Source organism: Sphaerodactylus townsendi, linkage group LG01, assembly GCF_021028975.2.
Source record: "Sphaerodactylus townsendi isolate TG3544 linkage group LG01, MPM_Stown_v2.3, whole genome shotgun sequence".
Taxonomy (NCBI): domain Eukaryota; kingdom Metazoa; phylum Chordata; class Lepidosauria; order Squamata; family Sphaerodactylidae; genus Sphaerodactylus; species Sphaerodactylus townsendi.
In genome coordinates, this window is record NC_059425.1 from 134,426,311 (window position 1) to 134,451,802 (window position 25,492).

The 25,492-nt window shown below is 41.3% G+C and overlaps 1 protein-coding gene across 4 annotated transcripts in view; it reads left to right on the forward strand.

The window, feature by feature from the left end:
* Nucleotides 1–25,492, forward strand: part of RNGTT (RNA guanylyltransferase and 5'-phosphatase) — a 182,591-nt gene that overhangs the window by 70,049 nt on the left and 87,050 nt on the right. For all 4 annotated transcript variants that reach the window (XM_048494656.1, XM_048494639.1, XM_048494647.1 and 1 more), the window contains exon 11: nucleotides 6,844–7,008. In XM_048494656.1, coding sequence (XP_048350613.1) covers nucleotides 6,844–7,008 — 165 coding nt within the window. The remainder of the gene's footprint in view (nucleotides 1–6,843; nucleotides 7,009–25,492) is intronic.

The following is a 25,492-nucleotide window of genomic DNA, read 5'->3' on the forward strand; positions in this document are numbered from 1 at the left end:
ATCCAAATACTAACCAGGGCCAATCCTGGTTAGTACTCCTGGGAATTTTTTTTTAAGTGTGGAAAAACTACTGATGGTCTTCTATATATTAAAGGATATGGTTTTTTATTGGCAGTAGTAGTAATTCTGTTTATAGGAAAATACCTTGTAGGAAAGATTTGTCATCAATACTGATGTGATTGTTAGAGTGTACTAGGAGACTTATAGGATGTATAGCGTGCATAGTACTAAAGGTGTGGGTAAGGGTGATGAGGTTAGTGTTGATGTGACTAGCCCTCCTTAGCTGGCTGGTGTCTTCAGTAAGAACTCCATTTCTCTCTGTTGCCATGTAGGACTGCATGTATTCTTGTAGAGGGCTGTTATAGCCCTTATAACTTCCCGATAGGATCATGGGAGTAGTCTGACCCATTAACAAGGCATCATTAATTCTAGTCTCCTAAATGATATTGTAGGATGTTCAGTGGTTGTTTGATGTTGTTTTTAAGGCCCTGACCTTTTAATGGTTGTTAATTTTATGATTTTTATAGCAATGTGTTCACTCGCAAGTTGCCTTAAGCAAACTCTGGACATGCAGTGTATATATTTCCAAAGTCAGGGATGCCCAAAATGGTGCCTGTGGGTGCCATGGTACTCAGTGACACCTTTCTTGGAGCCCAACGAGTACTTTTAGAAGGGTGGATGGGTCTCTTGCCCAACAGGGCTTCTTACTGGCCACTGAAGATCCCATTGGCTATGCAGATTAAAATAATTTTTTGGTGGCAGCTGCTCCTATAGTATTTGTTTTATTTGTTCTCACTTCTCTTTTCCAGTCTTTTTAAAAAATTCCATCTCTTCTCTCCTGCATTTGGGCTTTCTCAGTGTTTGGCTTTGTGTCCTGTGGCTGTCTTTTTTGGTTGCATCCAAATCCCTGTGTCAGAATTCCAAAGGTGCCCGAAGGTCAAAAAAGATTGGGCCCTGCTGTCCTGAATAAATAAATATTATAGTGACTGTATAAAAGTGGGAACGCCTGCTCTACCAGCCACCCTTGCAGGGTACGCCACCTTGGCCTCATAGAGGCGCAGCTGCCCTGTTGGGTCAAATAAGACATAACTGTGGCTTCTGTTCACAGGCTGTGTACACATATCAGATAGTTAACAGCACTCCTGCAAGCTTGAGCCCCTGCATCACATCAACCAACCTTTCTCTTGTCCTACTTCTTTTTTAAAAGGTTCCCTCCCTTTTGGGAGCCTCCTGTTCCAGTCTCCTAGTGGCTGGCAAGCGGTCTTCCCCTGCTGGCCTGGTTCTGACTGCTCAGCCTTCATGACCCTCCTTCTTGATTGCAGACTGGCTGGGGCTATGCTGATCCTGCCCCATTCTCTAAGGCTGCAGTAGGCTGCTGATTGCAACTTGGCTAAGGCTGTGCTGTCTCTACCCTTTCCCCTGTAACTGCTGAAGCTTGTTCTTGCTGCTGAGCCTCTCCTGACATTTGTCTGCAGTCTCTCCTGACCCCTGGCTTCCTGGAGGTCTCTGCTTCTGCTGATAAGTCCAAGGCCAGGGCTGCCAGTTGTGGGATTCTCCAGGGTCCCTGGATAGGTGTCTGTGATAAGGAGAGGGGTGGAAAAGGCTGCCTGGTGCTGGGAGGCCGCTCCATCCCTGGACAAAAGGAATTGAGTGCCCCTTCCAGACCAGGTGCAGTAGCATTTTGTCCTCCTTTCTGAGAAAGTATTGATTGTTGCCATGTTTTCTACTTGCTTGAAATCTGTCCTTCATTTTAATTTGGTTGTGCTAGAAAGTTTTTCATTTTCTTAGTGTATCAGTTTTAAGCATTAACCCCACTCCTGTTACAGCTTCTCTTTCAAAAGTTGTTCTGGTAACTATTTTTGATTAATGTCATCTAGTGTGTAGAAAGTGTGCCTGGCACCTACCTTTAAATAAGGAGGCCAGCAAGATACGGTACCCTTTTTGTGTCATAAATGATTAATCTGCTGCTCACAACCTTGATCTAGTCTCCAAAGGCCCTATTGACTGCACTCAGTTTTAATCAAGAGTAAATTTTTTGAACAAAATTACTGCAACTTTATTAGAAAGAGTTATCACTTGTGAAAGGTCCATTTGTACATTAAAATATATGTCTGGTCACTTGGCCCCCTTCCTCTGAAAATAGAGAACATGTATGCTTGTCATATATAATAATATGTTGAGCTTGTGTCTCAGGTAGTTAGAAACAGTGGTGATGATTTCTAGTCAAATGTGAGGCTACAAGAAGTTTCATAAGCATGGAGAACTTATGTTCATTATGGTAGTGTGTTAAATTTCAATTTGATCTGATACCTTTAACAGGTATTTTCAGGAGGGTGATTTGCCAGTGAGTATGATGTAAATAGCTGAACATTGCTTTAGTGGTCTTGGACAATTTTTCATGTCACTTTTGACATAAATGGCAGTATAAAGGTAATGTCCCATTGTTTAATTCTGATTTAGACACTCTGAGGGTTATGCTCTATAGATTTAGTACGTGATTCTCTGTTTTCTGTTTGAAAAGCCATTTTTAACTGTAAGAAAAAAGAAAGCATACTATGTGGAAAGGATTAGCAAAGTGTACATCTACTGCACTTTCTCCTTAGTATGATTGGCCCAAAGTCCATTCTGGAATAAAGTAATTCAGTATTTAGCCCACAGTAAGTCGTTATGAGGTATTAGTTGCTTTAATTCCTCCCCTCTTTTAAATAATATGTGTATTCCAGTTATAAACAGCTGCTTGTATACATCTGAGAGAATGTTGGACTTCTGTTTCTTGAGCACCATTCCACATGCTTCATAACAATATATTTTGAATCCAAGCAGAATGCTGTGAAGTATGTGGGTGGTGTCAGGGGCGTACTGCCCACTGGGACGGGGGGGGGGGTGTCAAATGGCCCCTGGCGCACCAGCGGGGCCCCCCAAAATTGCCCCCCTCCTCCCCCATGCCAACCCGGCTCTGAAGAGCTGGATCAGCGCAGGGGAGGCACCTAAAGGCAGAGCCAGCCTGCTGCTGTGGTGCCCATCAGACCTGCCTCCTTCCCAGACCCTGGGGGGCGGGTCACGGAGACGGGGCGGAGGCGGCTCCGATGGGCGTCTGCCATGGTGACCTGCCCCCTGCCTCCCTGCAGGCAGGCTTCTGCCCTCCCCAGAACCTGGGGAGGCAGGAGGCAGCCTGCAGGGAGGTGGGGGGGGGCAGCTCAGACGGGCTCAATAGGTGTTCTGCCCTCCATCTCCCTCTTTTTCTATCTCTTTCTCCCTCCCCCTCATTTTCTGTTTCTCTTTCTCCCTCTTTCTCCCTCTCTTTTTTGTCTTTCTTCCTCTTTTTTTGTCTCTTTCTCCTGCCCTCTCTTCCTCTTTTTCTGTCTCTCTTTCTCCCTCCCCTTCCCTCTTTTGTTCTCTTTTTCTTTCTGTCTTTCTTGGGCAAGAGCAGTGGTGGTGAGTGAGAGCTGGAAGAATGGGAATGGGAGGCTCTGGTTCTCCATATGGGGGTTGGAGAGAAGCCAGGCAGCTGCATCGACCCCTCACCGACTGAATGTTCTTGCCTCAGGCTTCATTTTCTGTAGATATGCCACTGTTCTAATGGGCATCTTAAAGTGGATCCCAACCTAACATTGTCCTGTCATTAAACTTACACAATCTGAATGCAAGTTTCTTAAGGGATTGTATATATTCAGTTTGAATAATGCCATACAGTAATTGCCATTAAGTAGCAATCTAAATGTAAAAAATGGCATTATGTGATCATTATTAATATTTAGCACGTGAATCCCAAGCAGCACTATTGATCTGTTCAAGTACATCCAATGAGTGGTGAAGGGTATGAAAGTTATTCTTTTAAACATATGTTATTATGCATTTGTGAGAAAATGGACTGAGAAGGGTTTGAAAATAATGGCCAAAATGAAAATTTTGAAAAAGGGTTTGAAAATAATGGCCCTTTACAGGGCTGTGGTGTGGCCTCATTTGGAATATGGTATGCAGTTTGGGACACCATATCCCAAAAGGTACATTGCAGAGCTGGAAATAGTGCACAAGAGGACCATAAAGATGATTTGGGGGTTGGAGCACCTTTCCTACAAGGAAAAGCTGAACAGCCTGGGACTTTTCAGTTCTGAAAAGAGATGACTGGGGGAGGGTGGGGGAGGGAGACACATGATAGAGGTTTGTAAAATTCTGCACGGGGTGGAGAGAGTAGACAATTTTTTTCTCTTTCTCCCAAAGTACTTAAGCTCAGAGGCAGTAGATTCAGGATGAACAAAGGCAAATACTTTTTTAATACAATGACCAGATTAAAATATGGAATTCACTGCTCGAAGATGCAGTGATTGCCACAGGCACAGATGTCTTTAAAAGAGGATTAACGAGATTCATGGAGGATATATCCACCAGTGGCTAATTAGCTATTTTAACTAGGGGAAGCCTCCACAGTTAACTTCTGAATCTCAGTGCCAGAAAGCAACATCAGAGAAAGGCCTTGACCTCTATTTCCTATTGTTGATTTTTTGTGAGACTCTTTGTTGGCCACTTTGTGAAACAGGATACTGGACTGGACGGACCACTGATCTGATCCAGCAGAGCTTTTCTTATGTTCTTAGGAGAATCAGACCTAGTCAACACTGAAGTGGTAAACCTGCGACTGGCTGTGCTCTCTTTATAGAAAACTAGACCTTTAGCTTTCAATGGAGGAGGATTTTTTGGCGAGGGAAGAGTTTCAGTCATATGGCCCCTATATCTGATGAAGTTTTTCTTGCTTCTCTTGACTAAATAAGAATGCTTTTATTGACTGTGTTGCTGTTTATGAAACATATTTTTTCAGATTCTTAACATTACTTTCTTTTGGTCACAGAAATGCTAACATTTCTATTGTATATGTATATCACTGACATTTGTCAAAAAAGTACGATGAGACAGCATTTGTAGCTTTGAATTTACGTAGTTGTGTCATTATAATAATAGGTAATAAATGGATACTTTCAAATACATTCAGAGACTAAACTAATTTTAATGCTTGGTTTTATTCATATGTCAATGTTGAGTAAAAATATTTTATATTGATGGTTATGTTGGCTCCTGATTACAGTTTTGTATATAACTAGTGTGTCCCTGATGACCTCAAATATAATAAAACAGTTCAAGAGAGAATAAAGATCACATGCCCACATTTATTACAGTACTGTGCTAAGGTACAAAATGACACAAAAGCCATAGGTTTACATGTTGATGGTTTTTCAGTAGATACAGAGGGATCAGTCTAGGTCAGGGGCCGGCAACCTTTAGCACCCAAAGAGCCATTTGGCCCTGCCTCCCCAAGCCCCGCCCCCGCTCTCCCCAAGCCCTGCCTTCAGCCAAGCGGGCAGGATAGACAGTGCCGGCAATGGCAACGACGGCAAGTTGCACTTGGGAGGCAGCGAGTGTGCTCCCTCCCTCCCTCCCTCCCAGGCACCAGACAAGGGAAAGAGGGGAAAGGAGAGAGGAAGGAAGGAGGGGGCGGGGAAAGAGGTGCGCTCCCTGTGACCCAAGTGCAAGTTGCCGTCACCGCTGCAGAGCTGCAGTAAGAGGATGAAAGAGCCGCATGCGGCTCCGGATCTGTTCCGGTAACAGCAGCATGTAGCTAAAATGTAAAGATGGCTTGTTGAGCAGGTATAAACTAATGAGTAAGGTGGAGTTGTAAGGGTGCTAACAAAAAGGGGTGGGGTGGGGGGAATGAGTTTTTTAGGACCAAAAGAGGGTTTAACTTTTGGGAGGTAGGTATTTGAATTGTCACATTATTGCTGCTATCTGGTTTGTATGACTGAATTTCTTGACAGGCCCTTGAATGGAGAAATAGGATGCAGGCCACTGTTTATATCATTCTTTTAAAGCTGTTGCACACAATGCAAGGCAAACAATTCCTCCTCTAGCTATTTCCTGCCATTATCAGGAGCTATCTGTTGTTTGTGGTCTTTTTACATTTCTTTGTTGGAAATATCTTAAGACCACACAAGCCCATCAAAAGGTCAGTAGGGGAAATGCCTCTCCGTATTTATAACTGTATCTGTAACTGCTTCTCCACTTCCTCGATTCAGTTGACACCACTTTTCCTAGCCTTTGTATGCGATTCCTTTAGTTTGTGGATTGCTGGATGACTGAAAGCCTTGTAGGCTGTTGCCTTTATACATACAAAACAAATTTAGACTTGGATAGAGGCAGAAAGAGGGGAAGAAGAAAGGAAATTGGTGGGGTGTACTGTGACCTGTGGAAACAGGCAAAGGAAAAATTGGGGAATAATGGTGGTGGTAGTGGTAGTGGTGGGGAACTTGAGAAAAAGGGCTAATGTAATAGTTGCAGATACCTGAACATGAGGAAGACTAGAAAGGAGGGTGTTATTTGGAGATACAGATGCACACTTTTGGTATAGAGAAGCAAAAACATATTTTGAAGCAGAGAAAAAAATAACTGTGTTTTAAAATGTATTTTATAATTAATAAGATGTATACAGAAATTAATAAGCCGTATACAGAAAATATGGATGTGAAGCTCAGAATGGCTTATGTTGCACTCCCTTGATCTACAGCGAAAAGAGCAATGGGATTTTAACCCCCTTCTGACAGTTGCTTTCTTATCATTTTCCTTCTAAGTAAATTGGGAATGTTAATATTAGAGAATTATTGCTTGGTTGTAGAGAGCAATCAAGTGAAATTGTTAGCATATGTTTATATATTTATTTAGAATATTTCTATGGCGCTTCTTCAGAACCCTGCTTGAGGTGACTTACAATTAAAAAATTTTAAAATGTTATTTACATTTTTTAAAGATGCATGTTAAATTGTATATTCATGGAATTTTAATATTTTAATTTGCCAGGGACAACCAGTTGGTGATTGTGATTTTAATATTCGTCTGTCATGTATAGAAAAAGAGATTATATTCCCACGACGTGACAAAATGAAGACTGGCCAAATTGATAAAGCCCAAGAGCCTTTCAGTGTTCGTAACAAGCCATTTTTTGACATCTTTGCAGCAAAAAAGGTAATTATAATTTTTATCATTTAACCAGTAGTCACCCTTTTTGTACATGACATTAAACTATTTTAGGGTCCAGTTGCTGTTAAAAACCATGCATGTAAGCACAAGTCCTATTTGTTCTATGCTTAAATTTTTTTAAAATGCATGAGTACAGAGTAAAATACTTTCCTTTTTGGTGAGGTTATAAATGTTATTTGTAGAAGGGCAGGAAACAAGAAAAGGCTTGTTCCTGTAGCTAAACTACAGCATGTATTTTCCATATTGAAGTTAATGGTTGAGATTTACCTTGGCCCCAGCTTTTACAATGGTACATACTAATTTGGGTTTGCTGTTAACTGTGATGTTGAAACTCAAGGCCCATTATGCATGGAACACGTACCTCAGAACTCTTCTCTGTGCAGTGGCAGTGTTTCTTTGTTTACACATTTTACATGTGAGGAGGCACTCCCTCCTTTCCCTGGATTTTTTTTCTTTTTTTGCAGAGAGCTTTCCAGGCCTGGTCTCTTAACTCTGCCAGTCAAGTGATTCTTAAAGGCATAGATCTCATTACACCTAGTAGTCAAGAGCTTAGTCCTTTAAGCTGCACTCATGTTGATATTACTGTTCCAAAAGTAACCCTTCCCCCCAAATGAAAGAGGCAAAGCAGACATTCTCTCCCCCTTCTGTCCCCTCCTCTCCACACAACACTTCCTGCTGTTTGTGCTGCTGCCGTTGGAGGACAGAGGCTTGTTGTTTCCAAGCTCTCTTGATATTGTGAAATATCTAGAGCAGTGGTTCTCAACCTTCCTAATGCCGCGAGCCTTTAATACAGTTCCTCATGTTGTGATGACCCCCAACACTAACATTTATCCATTTTACAGATGGAGAACACTGATGCAGAGAGTCTTAGGCGACCCCTGTGAAAGGGTCGTTCGACTCCCAAAGGGGTCCCAACCCACAGGTTGAGAACCACTAATCTAGAGAATTAGAGGTTGGTGTTGTGTGAATGAACGTCTTTTCTGTTACTTTAAAGAGTAACAGAGGGGGAAGATATGTAAAACGGCCCGAAGGAGAAGGAAAGCTGCCTGTAGATTGGGCAAAGCTATGTTCACTACCAAATATCCCTGCCCTAGCAGCAAATTAAATTAAAAGTTGTTCTAAAAGTGGTCTCGCTTGCCATGGAGAGAATGGAAAGTGAAAGCAGGGCTTGAGGAAACAGGTCTGTACAAGAAATCTTGCTGCAACACATTCGCCCCCATCATGCAGCAAGCACATTGTGTGTAATCTGCCCTAAACAGTCTTATTCATCACTGAACTACATTCTATTTCAGATTATTCTGTGGGAAACACAAAACGTTGTGAATGCATAGTTATGACTGATTCTGCTCAAAAGTGTAGTGATAGTGAATTATGGAGTAGCTATAGGTGTTATTGAATTGGTCTGGTCTGTTCCCTTTCAGTTTGGGTGGGAAACAGACCTTGTTCTGTGAGATTGGGTAACTGGGATCTTTTCCAGCTATATTTTGCAGATTTTCCCCTTAGGAATCCACAGTAAACCATAATTTAGCAAGAAGTTTAACGATTTTATTAAAGAGCCAAAATAATAAAGCATACACTCGTTCTATTGCAACACACACACACACAAGAGTTTCAAAGAGCCTATGTATATAGAGGCGAGGAATAGATGGTGATAGTGGAGGTTGTTGCAGAGAGGGTAATATTTCCTGATCTAGAAGAGAAGGTCCAAGAGAAAATCCAATGCCAGAGCTGGATACCAAAAAATTATGTTCTATACAGTGGAACCAGAACCAAAGGCAGCTCAAAGGGCGAAATGTTCTAATTCGAGAGGCTTACATGTAATTTTTTTAGCCCTCTGGCAATGATAACGGAGGCTAATTTCCTGGACAAAGCAAGTTCCATTCCCAGGTGGGAACAATACTTTGGAAAGATGACTTGATTAGGTCAAAGCCAGGGAGCCCAATTCCTCATTAAGTTCTGAGCAGAACTGAGGAATTTGCAGCTGAGGATATTCCAATTCAAGGTGCTCCTAAGCTGATGTGATAAAGAGACCCCAGAAGGTTTGATGGCTTTCTGATAGTTGGATAGAAGATTTGTTTATTAGATCGACTAGGGAGAAAGGAATCAGGGAAGCTGACTATGTCAGGGCTGCTGGGAGTTTGCATGCCTTTTCTGAGGATGTGGACAGGTGCAGCTTTTCCAAGATGAACTGTGTTATCTGGATTGAAACAGCTGAGCTGCAGGAAGAGTGATGTTCACTGCTATACCTACTTGATTGGGAGTGGGAAAGCATTTTCAGTCAGAGCCCCTCTCTTAGTATCAAAGTTCAAGAATTAAGATGGCATCCATCATAGTTTGAACTATCTTTGGCACTAATTGAGAAATGACTCATAAGACATACCTTAGAAAAATGTCTCCCCACTCCCATCCTTCCACGGGCTTACATGCCAACATGGGAGCAGACCACTCTTAACTATACCCCCCTCCCCTCCTCTCTGACTGCCAGGGCATTTGTGCCATTAATGATAACGTGTTGCATCTCTCTTGTTCTTGCTCTCTCTTGCTATCAGCATTGTACCAATATCCAAATGATCAATATCAATTCAGCCATTTCTTCTACTGCCTTCTGCTTCCAGGCCCCCATTGGCTCTCAGGCAATCTGTCAGGACCTACTGGCCTTCTTATTGGTCCTCTTGCCCGAGAGCCCGCCCAGCCATTTAAGGTGCTGGGGAGGGGCAGTGTCCAGCTCCGCCATGACGTCGAGCCGTCTTCCGCTTAGTCAGGCTGTCTGTGGCCACTGGGGCTCTCCTCCACAGCCTCCTGCTACCATCACCCAACAGATCCTGCTGCTGCTGTGTCCCTTCCAGGTGGCAATGCAGCCTGAAGCAGCCTTGCCTGAGTGGGTCCCTGCTGCTGCAGCTGGCTGGAGACTCTGGAGGCTGCCCCTCCCCCAGTGAGTGCAGGAAGTGTGGGGGCAGCTGGACTGGCTTGGGACACTGGCCACAGACAAGCTGACATTATTTTTTGAATATCAGTGTCAGTTTTTGTCATCAAGTTTGAATTCATGCAGTCTTGAGAGGAAAAGGATTCCAAGTGTTTAAGAATTTGGAAAGTGTCTCAGATTGTTCACTAGAGGCAGATTAGAAATGGTATATGGCTTGCCTTATCTGTAAAGTAGATGGGCTATTGGAAGGTAAAGCCCAACATTTTGAAAAAAAATATCTTGTGTATCGTAGCTGTGCCACTCATCTTTAAAAGATCTTAGAGGCAGTTGTCAGTAGTATGTTTTTATATCTATTCTTCAACTTTGTGGCTTCTGCGGAGTCCCACCTGGGACTGTGTGTGCAAACAGGCCTACATATGCTTACACAGAAGACCACATGATGAACAATAGTTACAGGTACATTGAGCAGATATATGGAACTCTCTTATATACTTTTTATCCAACAAAAGAAAGGGTTTTTTAAAAGTAGTATTAGTTATTTTATTATCTTACATTCTCTGGTGGTTTCTCCTGTCACTATCAATGTTCATCTGCCTTACCTGAAAATGAAGTTTGCATTTGAGTGTTTTCGGTGAGCTTTTAATCTATTTTTTTCTGGAAGATTATGTTGCTTTTTTAATGCTTGATCCTGTGCAAGCAAGTGCAGTTGTTTTCAGGAATTTGACACACTGTTTCACTGCTAGTGTTACTGTCTGGTATCCTACGTTCTCTTAGTAGAAGAGAAAAAAGTTAATTAAACAGCTTGTGCCAGGATGCCGAGAATAAAGGAATTGCACCAGCTTCTACACTGATCCTGCTGACACTCACAAGACATGACACAATGTGCCTAAGGCAACCCTGTGACAACTAGCCAGCACATATGTTAATGCGGCCATGCTTCTGTGATTGTAACCTTCCACTGCCCACACACAAAACAATATGAAGGAAGAGAACACATGTACACCTAAGGTCCAAGGAGGACTAAGATATGAGTGGCCAGAGCCCTGAAACAAACACATGTCAGGGAACCTTGCGTGCTTTGGTTTGAGTTTTTGGCTGCAATTGTTTTCTCTTTTTATCAGGTGCACATTCAGATAGGAAAGCATGGCCACTTTGACCACATCACCCCAATTTCTCCATAGTGTACTTGGTAGATGCAACACAGACATGACCCTTCTTGCATAGGAGTGCAGGTCGGAGCATGGGGGAGGTCACAGATAGCAGGATTAAGGAGGACCAGCCGTTTGTCAAAAAAGGGAGATGCAGACATTAGAAAACAGCAAGGATGCACCCAGCTGCATAATCACAGACCTTCAGTAAGTCACTGGAGAAATTCATACGTGGTCTCACCTCAGTAATGAACCCTGAGATTTGGGTAGCAAGGCCCATTAGTGAGTGAAGCTACTGGTCTTAAACAAATAGGGTAAGGCCCCTCTGACTTGTTTATGTCTGTTGGCGGCTGTGCTCAGAATGGTGGAACAAAGGGAAGCTTGAGCTGTGTATGTTTTAATTGTTAGCTTTTATGGTATGATATATTTTCATTAGGTTTTCTTTTTTGTGAGTCACCACAGTCAAGATTCTTAGCATAGATTTTTTTTGAAATAAATAAATATGTTTCACCTACAATTAGACCTTACACCAGGGTTGTTGCTAGTATAAGGGCAAAACAGCATCACAGGTGTGACTGGGGTTACAGAGCCTTTGGAAGCCAACTAGGGCTGAAATTGCCCATGGTTTGCTGTTGACAATGCCCCAATTTAAACTGACTTGATGAAGGCCCAGCAATGATAGGACAGAGTGCAGCTTGATACTGGCGCAACTCCAGATATGCCATCATATGTTGGATATGCCAGCATAGTTCTGAGATATACTGCCTGATGGTTGCCATTCATAGCCTTTGAAGACATTGCATTGTTGCACAAAAAGAAGGAAAATTACGTAAATTAATCCTTCTGGACCAAAAAAAAAAAAATAGCAGTGAATGTAGTGTATAGAATTAACACAGAAAATATGTTTTTATTCTGATGTTGTCACTGTGACATGATTGCATACAATTTTTTCTCTGATTCCATGTTTCATAAAATTCACAGAATATTTCAGTGATTTTCAGAGGCATCATGCACCCTGAGAGGTGATTTCCAATGTGGATAAGGCTATAATGAGGCAGCTGTGCTCACTCCTTGTTTCAGAAGGCATTCGGAAACCCACTTTGAGTTTTGGCAGAACAGCAGTTATTGACTGGTCTCTATCTTTTCCCATTTCTATTTCTCTTCTTTTTATATGGTGATGATTATTTTCCCCCTTCCTAGCCAGATAATCTGCAATTTCCTGGTGGTAGATAATGGCAGCAGAGCCCACCTGTATTGCAGAGAGTGGGCTCTGTCTATAAGCTTTGTGGTGATTTAGAGGACTGTTCCCCTTCCCTACGGTTTTCCTCACTGCCCCCCTTCCCCAGTGAAGTTAGGAAATGCACCCAAGCGATATCTCTTTAATGTGCCTAGGTCAGGGTCACATAAATTAATGGTGGATAGTCTGTCTTACACCCCTCTAATTTTGATGAGTCCTTTGTTTTTTCTATCCCTATTTTCTATCCCTTATATTATTTTAGGTTGTAGTATTATTGATGACACTGTAAAATAAGTAGCTGTAATAATGACTAGAAAGACAAACCTAAACCTCAAACTGTGGACCAATGAAAGACAGAGAGTCCCATTCTTAAAGGTAGCTTTTATTTTCTTTTATTAGATTTATATCCCACCCGAGTCTGACTATTAGATTTATATCCCACCCGAGTCTGACTATTTAACAGTTCAAAAATACACTGTTAAAATACATAATATAGCTAATACAATTAAAATGTCATCACATTTTTAAAATCCACTCAGCGCCCTATCAGACATAACATCACACATTATACCAATCAGTAAGGGAAGGAAACAGTAAGGAAGACAAAATCCAAAAAAACTGAAGAAACAAAGAAAATAGGGTTGGGAGGCCAGCTAAGATGTAACTGTTGATGCCCCAGCCAGCCTGGCAGAGCATCTCGGTCTTTACATTCTAGTAAAAGGAGAATGCACATTTGGTCTTTCAGCTGCTTGTATAATTATTTGGGAATCTGGAAATCAGTTGCATTTATGACTGGAACATTGATATGGGTCCTGATTTGTGTTTAAGCAGGATCCACACATAGAGCAGCAAGACAGAAGTTTAATTGGATGAAGGAATTATAGTGAACAGATGAACTCAAGCAACACACACCATAGAAGCTACTTACTGGATATGATTTGGGAACCAAATTGCTTCAGATGGTAGCAGCGGGGGAGTAAAGGGGGGGGGGGCTTGATGGGTGTTTTTTTCCCTGCTGTGGTTGACCTTTGGCTAATGGGTTCCAAGGGGAAAACTACTTTTTCTTTCCTAAGAATAACCAAGAACTAGATGCAAATTGTGTTTCTCAGTTCAAGCAGAATTGATAACTAAAACAGGTTTTTATGTTGAAAAAAAGTGAAATACTTAGGAATTACATTGGCAAATATGAATAGTATATTATTTCAAAATAATTATGTTAAAGTATGGAGTGAAGTTAAAAGAAACTTTTCAAGGTGGAATAAACTCCAGTTATCTTTACAGGAGATAATTTCTATGATTGAAATGAATATATTACTAACAGCCCAATCCAGAGGGCTCTTGTGGCTGAGGACAGTGTCACTGAAGCACTGCCTCCAGAGGACTTCGAGGTAGTGTGAGGAGACAAAATGGACTTACCCCACCCTTTTGGATGGCATAATGGACTTACCCCACCCTTTTGGATGTCATAAGACTGAGACCTGCACCCAGGGATGTTCGTGCTCCAAATGTCTAGTGGAAGCCAACTAATTTGGACTTCACCTCCAGGAATGCCTCTAGCCTGCGTGCAGCTGCACTGGTTTAGTCTGACACAGCTCTGCAGGGTGCAGGCTCCTCTGAGCTGAGTGCTACTGAACTCCTCCACACCCTTCCACCTCCCTGTTTGCCCTTCCCACTAAGTGCTACAAGCGCACATAAGTGCACAAATGCGCCCATGGGGCCCTGCACCTGCTCCAACAGGCACTCTAGCTCCCCCATCAGGATTGGGCTGCCCAAATGTTATTTTTGTTTCAAACAATACCTGTGTTAGCATCTGATGTTCATCTTAAACAGTGGCCAAAGGATATATCCAACTTCGTTTGGCAAAGGAAAAAAAAACTTGCTCTAAATTTAAAATTTTGCCGGAGGCAAAGAATATTTAGGTTTATCTTGATTTGAAATTATATTTTACTGCTTGTTGTTTGGTTTAGTTAAAAGAATGGGTTATACTCAGAAATAGAACATTGTTGGATCTAGAGGGACCTAATTTGAGGTATGGATAGTACCCCTATTTAGGGCATGACAAAGTTAAAGTTAAGAAGGGGATTAATTATAATAGGCATGCCATTCTGAAAATATGGAGTAAATATAAACCGAAACTAGACTTATGTAAAAAAAAACAAACCTGTGTAGTTCTCACCACAAGAAGCACTGTATAGAAAAGAAGTGATATTTGAAAACTGGTGGATAACATATTGTGACATTGATGATTTTTCACAACAGAAATGTAAAATGAGATCAAGATATTAATCAACTATAAAAGAAGAAGAAGAGTTGGATTTATATCCCCCCTTTCTCCTGCAAGGAGACTAAAAGGGGCTTACAAACTTCTTTCCCTTCCCTTCTCACAACAAACACCCTGTGATGTAGGTGGGGCTGAGAGACCTCAGAAGAACTGTGATTAGCCCAAGGTCACCCAGCTGGCATGTGAATCCCCAGATAAGCCTCCACAGCTCAGGCGGCAGAGCGGGGATTCAAACCTGTTTCCTCCAGATTAGAGTGCACCTGCTCTTAACCACTACGCCACTGCTAAAGGAAATAATTGTAAACTTTTTAATGCCGAACTGTTAGAAAGATTTAAAGTTGATAAAATAATTTATGGTTTTGATTATGACAAGATCAGATTTGAAAGGGATCTGTGTACAAACGACAACCATGTTATAGCTAAGATGTATAAACTTTTTGTTGCGATACAAAACAGAAAGAAAGTGTTTAGCAGACTGTCATGAAATGGGCTATAAACTTTGGGTCTAATATACAAATGAAACAGTGGGGGAATATGTATTTAAAGGTCTCAGATTTATATTAACTTCTAGCCTCAAAAAGAATTTCTATAAAATGATGTTATCATTGGTATTTATTACTGGATAAATTGACAAGAATGTATTAAAATGTTTTAAATCTGTGTTGCAAATATGAGTACGAGGACAGGTTATTTTTTTTCATATTTGGTGGACTTTGTCAGGAAACTAAAAAATTCTAGATATGAATTCATACGTTAATCCAGAAGATTTTAAAGACTAATATAGAAATGAAACCAGAGGCATATCTTTTGGAACTCATGAATAGGCAGGTTTTTTAAAAAAGAAAAATTTTAATATATGTGATATCACAACAAGAATATGATATACACCAAAGGGGAAAAACTACCTATAACAGAAATTTGGTTGGTGACGCTCTTGGAATTGGTAAAGATGGCAAAACTAACTTCTTTGATTAAAGAATCTTTTTCAATTTATTGACAGTTGAAAACTCTTGATGGACTTTTTCTGAAAGAGAAAAAAATTAACTGATGATTTGTGTTTTTGAGAACTAAATGATTAAAGATTTAGTTATATTAGGGAAAGGTGAGAATCTTATGGTTAGCAATTAAGATGTAATGTTTTATTTGGTTTTAAATAAGGACAAGTGGTAAAATTTAAAATGAACTATATTTGGTACATGAGAAACTGGAAATCTTTCATTTTTATTCTTATATTTTGTGACTTTGTCATTGGATGGAGCTGTTATGTCTTTTAAAAATTCATTCATAATAAATAAAAATTAATCACAAAAAGTGTTTCTCAGTAACAGATATGCTGTAAAATTTCAGTCAGGTTAATTTAAGGAGACGTTTTTGGTAGACACCAATAATAGTTCCATCCTAAAACAAATAGAACTGGCTTTGCTTAGCAATTATTCAGCTGCAGTTGTTGTAGTACTATATTTTACTTTCTTATTTCTTCCATGGATTTTGAGAGGACATAAACATCCATTTTTGTTTCTGAAGGCCAACAATTTAGACTCTTTTGTTGATATGGTAATGCACTGAGAGACCAAATATCCAACAGCTACTTCACTGTCATCAGCAGGCTTTCAGTTTTTAAGGTCACAGTGAATGCGTCTGTATAGAGCACATTATTTCATTTTAGGTTTATAATTCTGCTTCTTGACCTCTCTTCATTATTCATTAGTTCAGATTTTGTGGTTCTTGGAATGAACTGAATCAAGGATGAGCCATTTTGTGTGGCCTCCACCCCTTTGGTATTTTTAAGAACTGTTTCCCACATAGATGGAGATAATTGCATAGGAAAAAATGTCATGTAGGAATCAGTTCTAAGCCTTCAGCTCTCTTAAATGAGTGAGGCTAATTGGTCTGCTAGTATTGTTTAGTATTTCAACCCTGAAGTAGTTGCTATACAGGATTTTCAAGAGACCCTGTCCCACCACTCTGTAGAATTCACTTTCTGTTTGAGTTTGCCCTTGTCTGGCCTTCTCAGAATAATGCCTTGCAAAATTGGTTTCCAGCTATTGGGTCATGACCTGCTTCCGAATTACAGCGATCTGAAATAATCTGTCATTCAAAACAAAAATAAAAAGTGCTCTTCCTCCAAGGTGCTTAGAGCGATATATATATATAGTTCTCTCCACCTCCATTTGATTCTCACAACAACCTTGAGAGGTAAATTGTTCTGAGAATGTATGCCAAGTTAGTGAGCTTTAGGACTGTGTGGGGAGTTGAACCTAGTTCTCTTTGCTCATACTACTCATTCAAAGCATTGTGCTGCACTGAATGGAAAGTACCAACGGCACTATTTTAAAAAAAAATCCTCTCCTGTTTCCTAGTAAAGAAGCAATAATGCAAAGAAAAGCCATGCATAGTTGGCTGGTTTTATGGGAAAAAACAGAGAACTCAGAAATGGCAGTCAGAATTTTTGCACCCTAGCTAGTCAAGCAAACGTCCTGGTTAAGTTTGGTAAGGCAGAAAATAGCAGAAAAAAAGGGGAGGGGGTGGAAGTCATTGAAGCAGGCAGTCATTGAAGGTTTTAAAGGCCAGCCTGTAGTTGGAAAGGTTGGAAACCACTGATTTACAACATGTTACCATATCTGAGAGATTTGGCTTGCTATTGTGGACCCATTAGTGAAATACGACTCGGCGAAAAGATTAGATTACATGTATCGCTATACTTTCCTGCATATTCTAAATTTTTAAAAATCTAATAATTTTTTGCAGTTTCTTTCTGTCCTTATTTATGTTTTTCATAACATACTTTTTTACTTAAATGACATCTCTGTTGACACTTATAAGTTCATGTATAAAACATAACATGCCATTATGTCCTCAACGTAAATGTCAATCTGGAAGACTCATCAGCTGAGACGTGCAGCTCTGCACTGCCATTCCAATTGGTAAATGCCTGTATGAATAGAAGAGCTCTGCAGCATGCCCCAAAGGCCATCTGACAAGGAATAAATTTACACACTTATGGAAGCATGAAGTCTTGTAGTATGGATTTTGAATGTTATGTATTTTAATTGGAGTAATTAGTAATATATTCTGTCATTCTCCCCCCCACCCCCCCGGAGTTGTAACAACTATAGATGTGGTTTATATCTCCCCAAAAGTGTTCTCCACAGTCAAATGGAAATTAATTTTCAGCAGCCATTAGACTTTCAAATGACTTTTGAAATATAATTCTGTTCTTGTAATGGACTGTATTAACTCTTATCTAGCCCATTTATTTTTTCTTTGTGAATTCAGTGATATTTGTGTCTACACTAATTAAAGATGGTTTCCCATTAAATGTGGTCTAAGAACTGTTTGGTAAACCGCTTCATTCATCAACAGGCATTTCAGTTTTAAATTGTTTGGGTTAGTCAAAATGCAGTTGTAAAATTGATCTTTTGTCTTTACCATCAGAGTGATACCCACTATGCACATAACTGTGAACAACCTGAATCTTGTTCTGTGTCTAAATGATGGCCTCTTCATGTGTGTATTTGTTAATTGCTACTGAATGAGATACAACCCAGCAAGCTTCTACGCAGAGGTGTATGGTGGGAAAATGGTGCTTGGAGACAGCCATTCTCCGGGTGCCCCCCTGCTATGTTTGGGGGGGCTCAGGGGGGTGGGTTCCCCCAGCCCCACTAGCCCCGTCCTCCTCCCAGCTCGCAGCCGGCAGTCCCTTCTGCCCTCCCCTCTGGGGAGAGCAAAAGCAACTGAGCCTCCATCCTCATCTCCTTTGTTTTTAAGCATGGGGCAGGCCCCCACCCCTCAGGGACATGGCCCCACCCCAGCCCAACTCCTGTGCTCATAAAAGCAAAGGAGATGAGGATGGAGCCTCAGTTGCTTCTGCTATCCCAGAGGGAAGGGCAGAAGGGAATGCCGGCGGGGAGGGGGGGCAGGGAGGGGGGGCGAGGCTTGGTGGGATCAGGTTTCCTTGGCCCCACCCATGTCGATGATGACATGGGCGGGGCCAAGGGTGCCCGAAGACAACAAGGCAGCAGTTCCAGGACAGGGCAAGGGTGAGCGACGCTGTGGCAGGGGCGCAGGGTGCGCATGCCCTGGACACAGCTTTCCCCTGCTCCGCCTCTGCAGATACTTGTCTAAAATGCTGACCTATTCAGAATGTAACCATGGCTCATAATGGTCCTTTCCATACAGATCCCCGAGAACATTTGTAAAATATTTTCAATCCTCCTCCCCCCCTTTTCTATGATATATGTAAGCCTATCCATACCAGTAGAATCTCTTTGAAAGATAGAAATCAGCTCATCATTCAGAAGGCACAGAATTTGGAAAATTCGTATTTTAGATAGTGGTGAACTAAGATACCCTTTGCGTGCCCTTGGTGATGTTTGAATTTCCATCTGTCAAAACTGTCCCACCTAGGCCCACTGGGAAATGATGTCCAGTTCTGCCTTTTTTAGCTGAGGGTAGAGCAATCATACACAAAAGCCAGTTTTTACATCCCAGTTTGTGTGTTTCTAGCACCAGTTCCCTTCTTTTGCCAAGAGATGAGGCCTTCCCACTTGTCAATACTGCTCATTCTTGAACTATGTAGTATGCCAACTGTTTTTTTCTATTTGTATTTCTAACACATAATCTGTAGCTCAGACAGAAAATCTCTTTTTTCCCCTCCAGAGGTCATGATTCCATTGAAAATTATTATAAATTAAACACTAGAAAAACAGTAGGATCGAAAGTTAGATCATGGTATCTGACCACTGTGCAACCTTTCCCAGATGCCAGCATATAGTTTGCTCTGGCATGTTACTTCTAGGAATATTAGGTGATAAAAATGTGACAACTGGTCCTAGCAGGAGATGAAATGGGAGTGAGTAACTTTGCCATGAAGAGTAAGCCTTAAAACAACATGGTACTTTTCTTCAAACACCAGGACACACATACATTCTGAAAAGCCTGTATATCCTAGTAGTTGTACTTCCCCCCCTTACTGTTTGTACCATTGTAATTTAATTTATCTTTCGTGTGTGTGTGTGTGTGTGTGTGTGTGTGTGTGTTTTACTGGACAAGTTGAGTTCCATAGCTAGGTAGAGAGACAACTGATACCATCTGGAGCTGTTCTATTGCCAAAATCATTACCTTCTTTCTTTGTTTTTATTTTCAGTTTTGTTTCCCATTTTCCATGCCTTCAGGAAGGACTGACTCACCTCACCTATCAGCTCTGAGTTTTCTGCCAGAATTGGCATTATTATTCCCCCTGCCCTTCTTCTAGCTCCATCTGTTCCTTCTTGTTTTCTGCCCTATTTGTTCTCATATTCTGTTTTTTTCTTGTCTTCCTCATGCCGCTTCTGCTTGGTCAGCTCTTTGTTTTTCTTTTTCTCTGAAGATTGTTAGATGATTTACACCTTACTAGTAAAATGCATTTCATTGTGTTTCACTATCCACTATTTCACTATTTTCTCCTTCTAACATGCCATTTTTGTGCAGCTTGAATTGTACTCTGATCTCTTAATATTATTGTGAGAAATCACCTTGATAAATCATGACTAACTCTACCAATAGCCTTTTGAAGCCTAAATAAAGCGTACTAGATCAAGGAGAGTTGAAGTTTCCAAGCTGTTCACTGATTTTTTTCCCCCTGTCACAACCAACTGCAGTTCCCCCAAGCTGTCTTTCAGCCTCTGAAAACTGCCTCTTTTTTCTAACAGTTCATCCTACTACTGGTGTTATCATCATTTGAATTACTCCAATAACATTGCATCTCCTTGCTTACTGTTCTCTATCAGTTTTGCCCTGTGTTTTGTTGGTGCTGGGGGCTGCTGCTTGGCCCTGACCATATGGGGCTCTTCCAGTGATGGGATTCAGCAGGTTTGCACCACTTCGGCAGAACCGGTTGTTAAAATGGTGCTTGTAAACAGCCAGTTGTTAAATTATTTGAATACCACCACTGGGCTCTTCATTCCCCCTTCCCATGCATTTTAAAACCTACATGAAGCTGTTGGGAGAGGTTATCCAGAGGTCTGGACTGGTTTGTTACTAGTATACAATTGATATCTCTATCTTGCACTTGCAACAGATCCCAGGAAGCTGAGATAACTGAATTGTTGTCTGGAGGCAGTTTTGAGATGGACAAGCTGAAAATTAATCCTGACAGAATGGAGGTGCTATTAGTGGAACTGACTCAAGTGTCTCTTGTTCCCTCTAAAAGAGCAGGTTTGTAACCGCTGGACCTGGGGCTCCTGATGGATAAACAGATGGTAGTAGTGCCCAGAGTTGCAGAGTTTCACACCAGCTTCAGCCTTTCCCAAGCAAAAAAAGATCTTGCTGCTATGGGACTTTAGATGGCTGCATGTGTGCTATGTAGGCATCCTTGAAGAGTAAACATATCAATATAAAAAACTAGCTCCTTGGTTAGCTCCAAGTACAAGGGACTTCTTTCATGGAAAAGTATACGAGCTAGCATGTAACTGCTACTTAGTATCAGACTAGTATATTATACGTTTTGGTGTTGAACTTTCAATTGATTGTTCACAGAATTGAATTGTCATACCTTCTTAAGATGGCCAATTATCTGCACTGTTTCAAATGTGCATTTAAATATATGAACCGTGGAATAGACTGTGACCTCGTGGTCCAAACAGCCTGTGCATACAGGCATGCCTCTTTGTAGGTACATTTTCAATTAAATTCAGTTTTTTTGGATTTATATCCCCCCTTTCTCTCCTGTAAGGAGGCTCAAAGGGGCTTACAAACTTCTTTCCCCTTCCCCCTCACAACAAACATCCTGTGAAGTAGGTGGGGCTGAGAGAGCTCAGAAGAACTGTGACTAGCCAAGGTCACCCAGCTGGCGTGTGTTGGAGTGCATAGGCTAATCTAAATTTCCCAGATAAGCCTCCACAGCTCAAGTGGCAGAGCGGGGAATCAAACCCGGATCCTCCAGATTAGAGTACACCTTCTCTAAACCACTATGCCACTGCTGCTCTTTCTTGCTTCGTGACAGTCTCCGATTTCAGTTCTTTCCCTCCCTTTTTCCCATTTCTTTCCTGCTTCGTGACAGTCTCCGATTTCAATTCTTTATTGCCCCACCAAGAACTTGGTTCTGTCCTTTCATGGTGGTTCTGTCCTTTCATGATTTACTTAAATTTTCCCCTACTATGATTTCCCTTACCATCCATGTGTGAATATGGTCAGAATTTTCCAGTTACCTCTTGATTATGGTCTGAATGTAGATTTCTAGATTGAAGTAACAAGGGAATCTGGTTAGCTTTAATCGTGTTAATTCTGAGGCAAATTATGAAAATGGAGGAGAGATTCTTGGGCTGGAGACTGCTGAATGATAGAGTTGCATAAAAGCTTGCAGCTGTGCAAACAGCGGTTTACAGGGTGCTTCATTTTTTAAACCCACTAATACTCGCTACTTCAGTCCAATCTCGGCTCACAACCTGAGCTTGATCTTGACAGAAGTTGGTTTCAGGTAGCTGGTTCAAGTTTTTCAGCCTTCCAGTCTTCCAGGGTCGGTAAAATGAGTACCCAGCTTGCTGGGGGTAAAGTATAGATGACGCAGGAAGGCAATGGCAAACTACTCTGTAAAGATTGTCTGCCTAGTAAACATCATGCTGTGGCGTCACCCCGTCACATCAGGGGAATCAGTAATGGCCTGGTGCATGCACAGGGGATTACCTTTACCTTTTCAACACTCACTAAAAAAGAGTCAGTATGGTTAAAGTCTATTAGGTCCTGGGAAACCCATGCTCAAATCCCCACACATGCAGTGAAAACTTGCTGGGAGACCTTTGGCCAGTCACACACTTTCAGCCATGACCGTGGCTAGTATTTAAATGGGAGACCTCCAAGGAATAACGGGGTCGTGACATGGAGGCAGGCAATGGCAAACTACCACTGGAAGTCTCTTGGCTTGAAAATCCTGTGGGGTAGCCATAAGTCAGCTTAATGGCAAAAAATAGTATGCCTGGTTAGAGGTCACTATTGAGAAGAAAAATGTTTCTGCAGCAGCATTTAGCATGAACTTAGTTAATGGCCCCAAAAGGTCATTTTACATGGGGAAACTTCAGTTTTATTTATATATTTGTATCTATAGCCTGCCCTCTTCGTAAACTGCAGGGCTCAGGACAGGTAACAGCAATTCAAAATACTCTAAATAAATCCATAGACTTAAACAGTAAATTAAAGCAGTACAAAATAGTTGGCACAAAAACTAGCAGTAGCATGCAGGGTCTAATAGTACTCTTGTCCTAAATATAGCTGCCAATTCAGACACGGGGACAAACACACAACTGGCTAACCTGGTCAGCCAAGATATGGATTCTCTTAACTAAAGATTCTTGCAGCTCAGTGACAGTTGATGCTGTAGAACAAATTGATGTGTTTTTAATAGCTTTTGAAGCAGGTCTTGGCTTTCCATATTTTCTCTCATTAATTGAATGGCAAATGTTTAACATTGCCTATTGTGCCTTTTTGGAAAATAGCAAGCTATAAACCTCTTCTTGGCAATGTAGTTACTCCTTCAAACTAAACTTAGTATGTCCCTATAAGAGGCAGCAGACACATTAGTAATTACTTCACTTCACTGCTACTGAATCATTGAAAATAAATACTATTGCTTCTTCTCTTATTTTGGCATCTTCTGTCCTGTGTCTAAATTGAGCAATATCATCCAATATAGTCTCCATTTCTGCTTTAATCCTAAATTGCTTAAAGACTTAAAACTGCAATTTCAGTTCAGCTAAAACTGTTACTCGTTCGCGGCAAGTTCATATGAACAAACTACTCATGCAGCCTGATTTCCCATTCATTTTATGGTAAGTCAGTGTGGTCTCCCTGGTAAGTCAGTGTGGTCTCCCTCCAAACACGGTTTGCAGAACAAAACAACCACCACCAATGGTTTGCAATCCTGGTTCAAACCATTTTACAGTCAATAACTATAATTAGGGAAAGTGAAGTGACATAGGCCACAAAACTTTTTCATGTATCACGTTGTATTTGAACCAATAAGCTTGCATCCTATCCCCTTTTTCTGCTTCTCCTCAGAAAAGGAGAGGCTGAGTGCTGGTGATTTCCTTCACTCACTTCAGATCCCATATTTGTACTCCCACCACGCTGTTCTAGCTGTCTGCTGAATGAGATTAGCCTGAATCCAACCACACAGTTCTGTAGACTCAAGGATTCATAAATTTTCAAAAGTGTGTGTGTGTGTGTGTGGGGGGGGTAATTGTGCTGATTGCCCCTCCTCTGCAGATCCATATTTGTGTTGTTCCTGAGTGCCTGTTGACCTCCCCAGGAGCAAAATTGGAATAAATTCAGCAGAGGCGAAGCTACAAGGGGGCTGGGGGGTGCGCGTGGCACTGGGTTTGCGCCCGGCAGCAAAAATTTCAGGTTTGTTTTTTGTATTTTGTAGTGTTTTTTTAGTTTTTGGCCTGCAGGGGGTGCAGTTTTTAGTCTAGCAGCACCAAACTTTCAGGGAGTTTTTGGGGGACTCTCCTGATGATACCACCCAAGTTAGGTGAGGTTTGGTTCAGGGGCTCCAAATTTATGGACTCCCAAAGGGGTTGCCCCATCCCCCATTGATTCCAATGGGAGCTAATAGGAGATGGGGGCTACACCTTTGAGAGTCCACAACTTTGGACCCCCTGCACCAAACTTCACCAAACCTGGCTTTAGGGTTGGGAATGAGTGCCTGGGGCCTTTTGAGTGCCTAATTTAGGCCTAATTCTGTAACATCTGTTACATCAGGCAGCCGGGGGGGGGGGAGTTTGCTTTAGTTGCCTCCCTGCACTGCCTGAAAGCTCTTTGCACTGGGGCACAGTGGCACCAGCTCTGTCTCTGGAGCCCAGGGGTCTTTGTTAAGTGCTTTAAATATTAAACTATGTGGTTTGATTCAAGTCACTATTTTCACTTTCCCCCACCATTAAATCAGCAGATCCCCATTCAGTACTTAGAAACTGCTTTAGTAGTTTCCTCAGTTTTAAAACAGCCATGCAACATTTGGGGTGGGACAAAGTCTTATTGAGATACAGATCTTGTTATGTTGGCCAATACAGGACATCTCCATTTTAATATTTTTTTTCACAAGGAGGTTTAAAACATAACCAGTTTTTTTCCTGATCAATATACTTGGAATATGCTGTAAATTTTAAACTCTTAAGTGTATCTTCTTGAAATTATTTTTCATACCCTGAGGGATCTCACTTCCTTGTGAAGTGCTCTTCAGTATGTTATGGTGAAACTATTTCAGACTTGTTTGTTTTTCCTATTTGAGTGGCTCTTGAAAACATCTTGGGGAATTAATGAGAAAATGCTTTTGAAAATGGTAACACTGTGAGGCACTGAATTATTATCCTGAATTAGTTAATGTGAATGTGTTGTCAGATTAAGCACTAATGCACTATAAGCATATATTGAGGTATCGTTTTGCATTATTAAATAATAATAATTTCATAATTTCAACCTACCTTTTCTTTCAAGGTTCAAACATGACATGTAATTGCCTCAGTTATCTGTTTTAACTCATTAAATGCTTTGGTTTTTATACTGGAGAAAGTTAATTTCCTCTTATACACCTGCAATATTTCTAGTCTCTCATTTTAAACATGCTACCAGGATGTCACAGAATTTCTGCTGCCCTTCTTTAAAGGTATATGCACAAGGATTGCAGTATTATACATCAGGAATGCATCAGTTCCAGAGCATCATACTTTGGGACAGACCCGTTCCACATGTGCCAGGGAAGCGGCTGCACACCAGTATAAAAGATACTGGTGGAACCCTGGGACCGTTTGCATGCTTCCATGCGGGCAGTCCACAGAGGTGCCGTCACATGAAGGCACCTGTGTCTTGTTTTTCAACTTCCCTTCCCTTCTCTGCACAGCTCCGCAGATGTT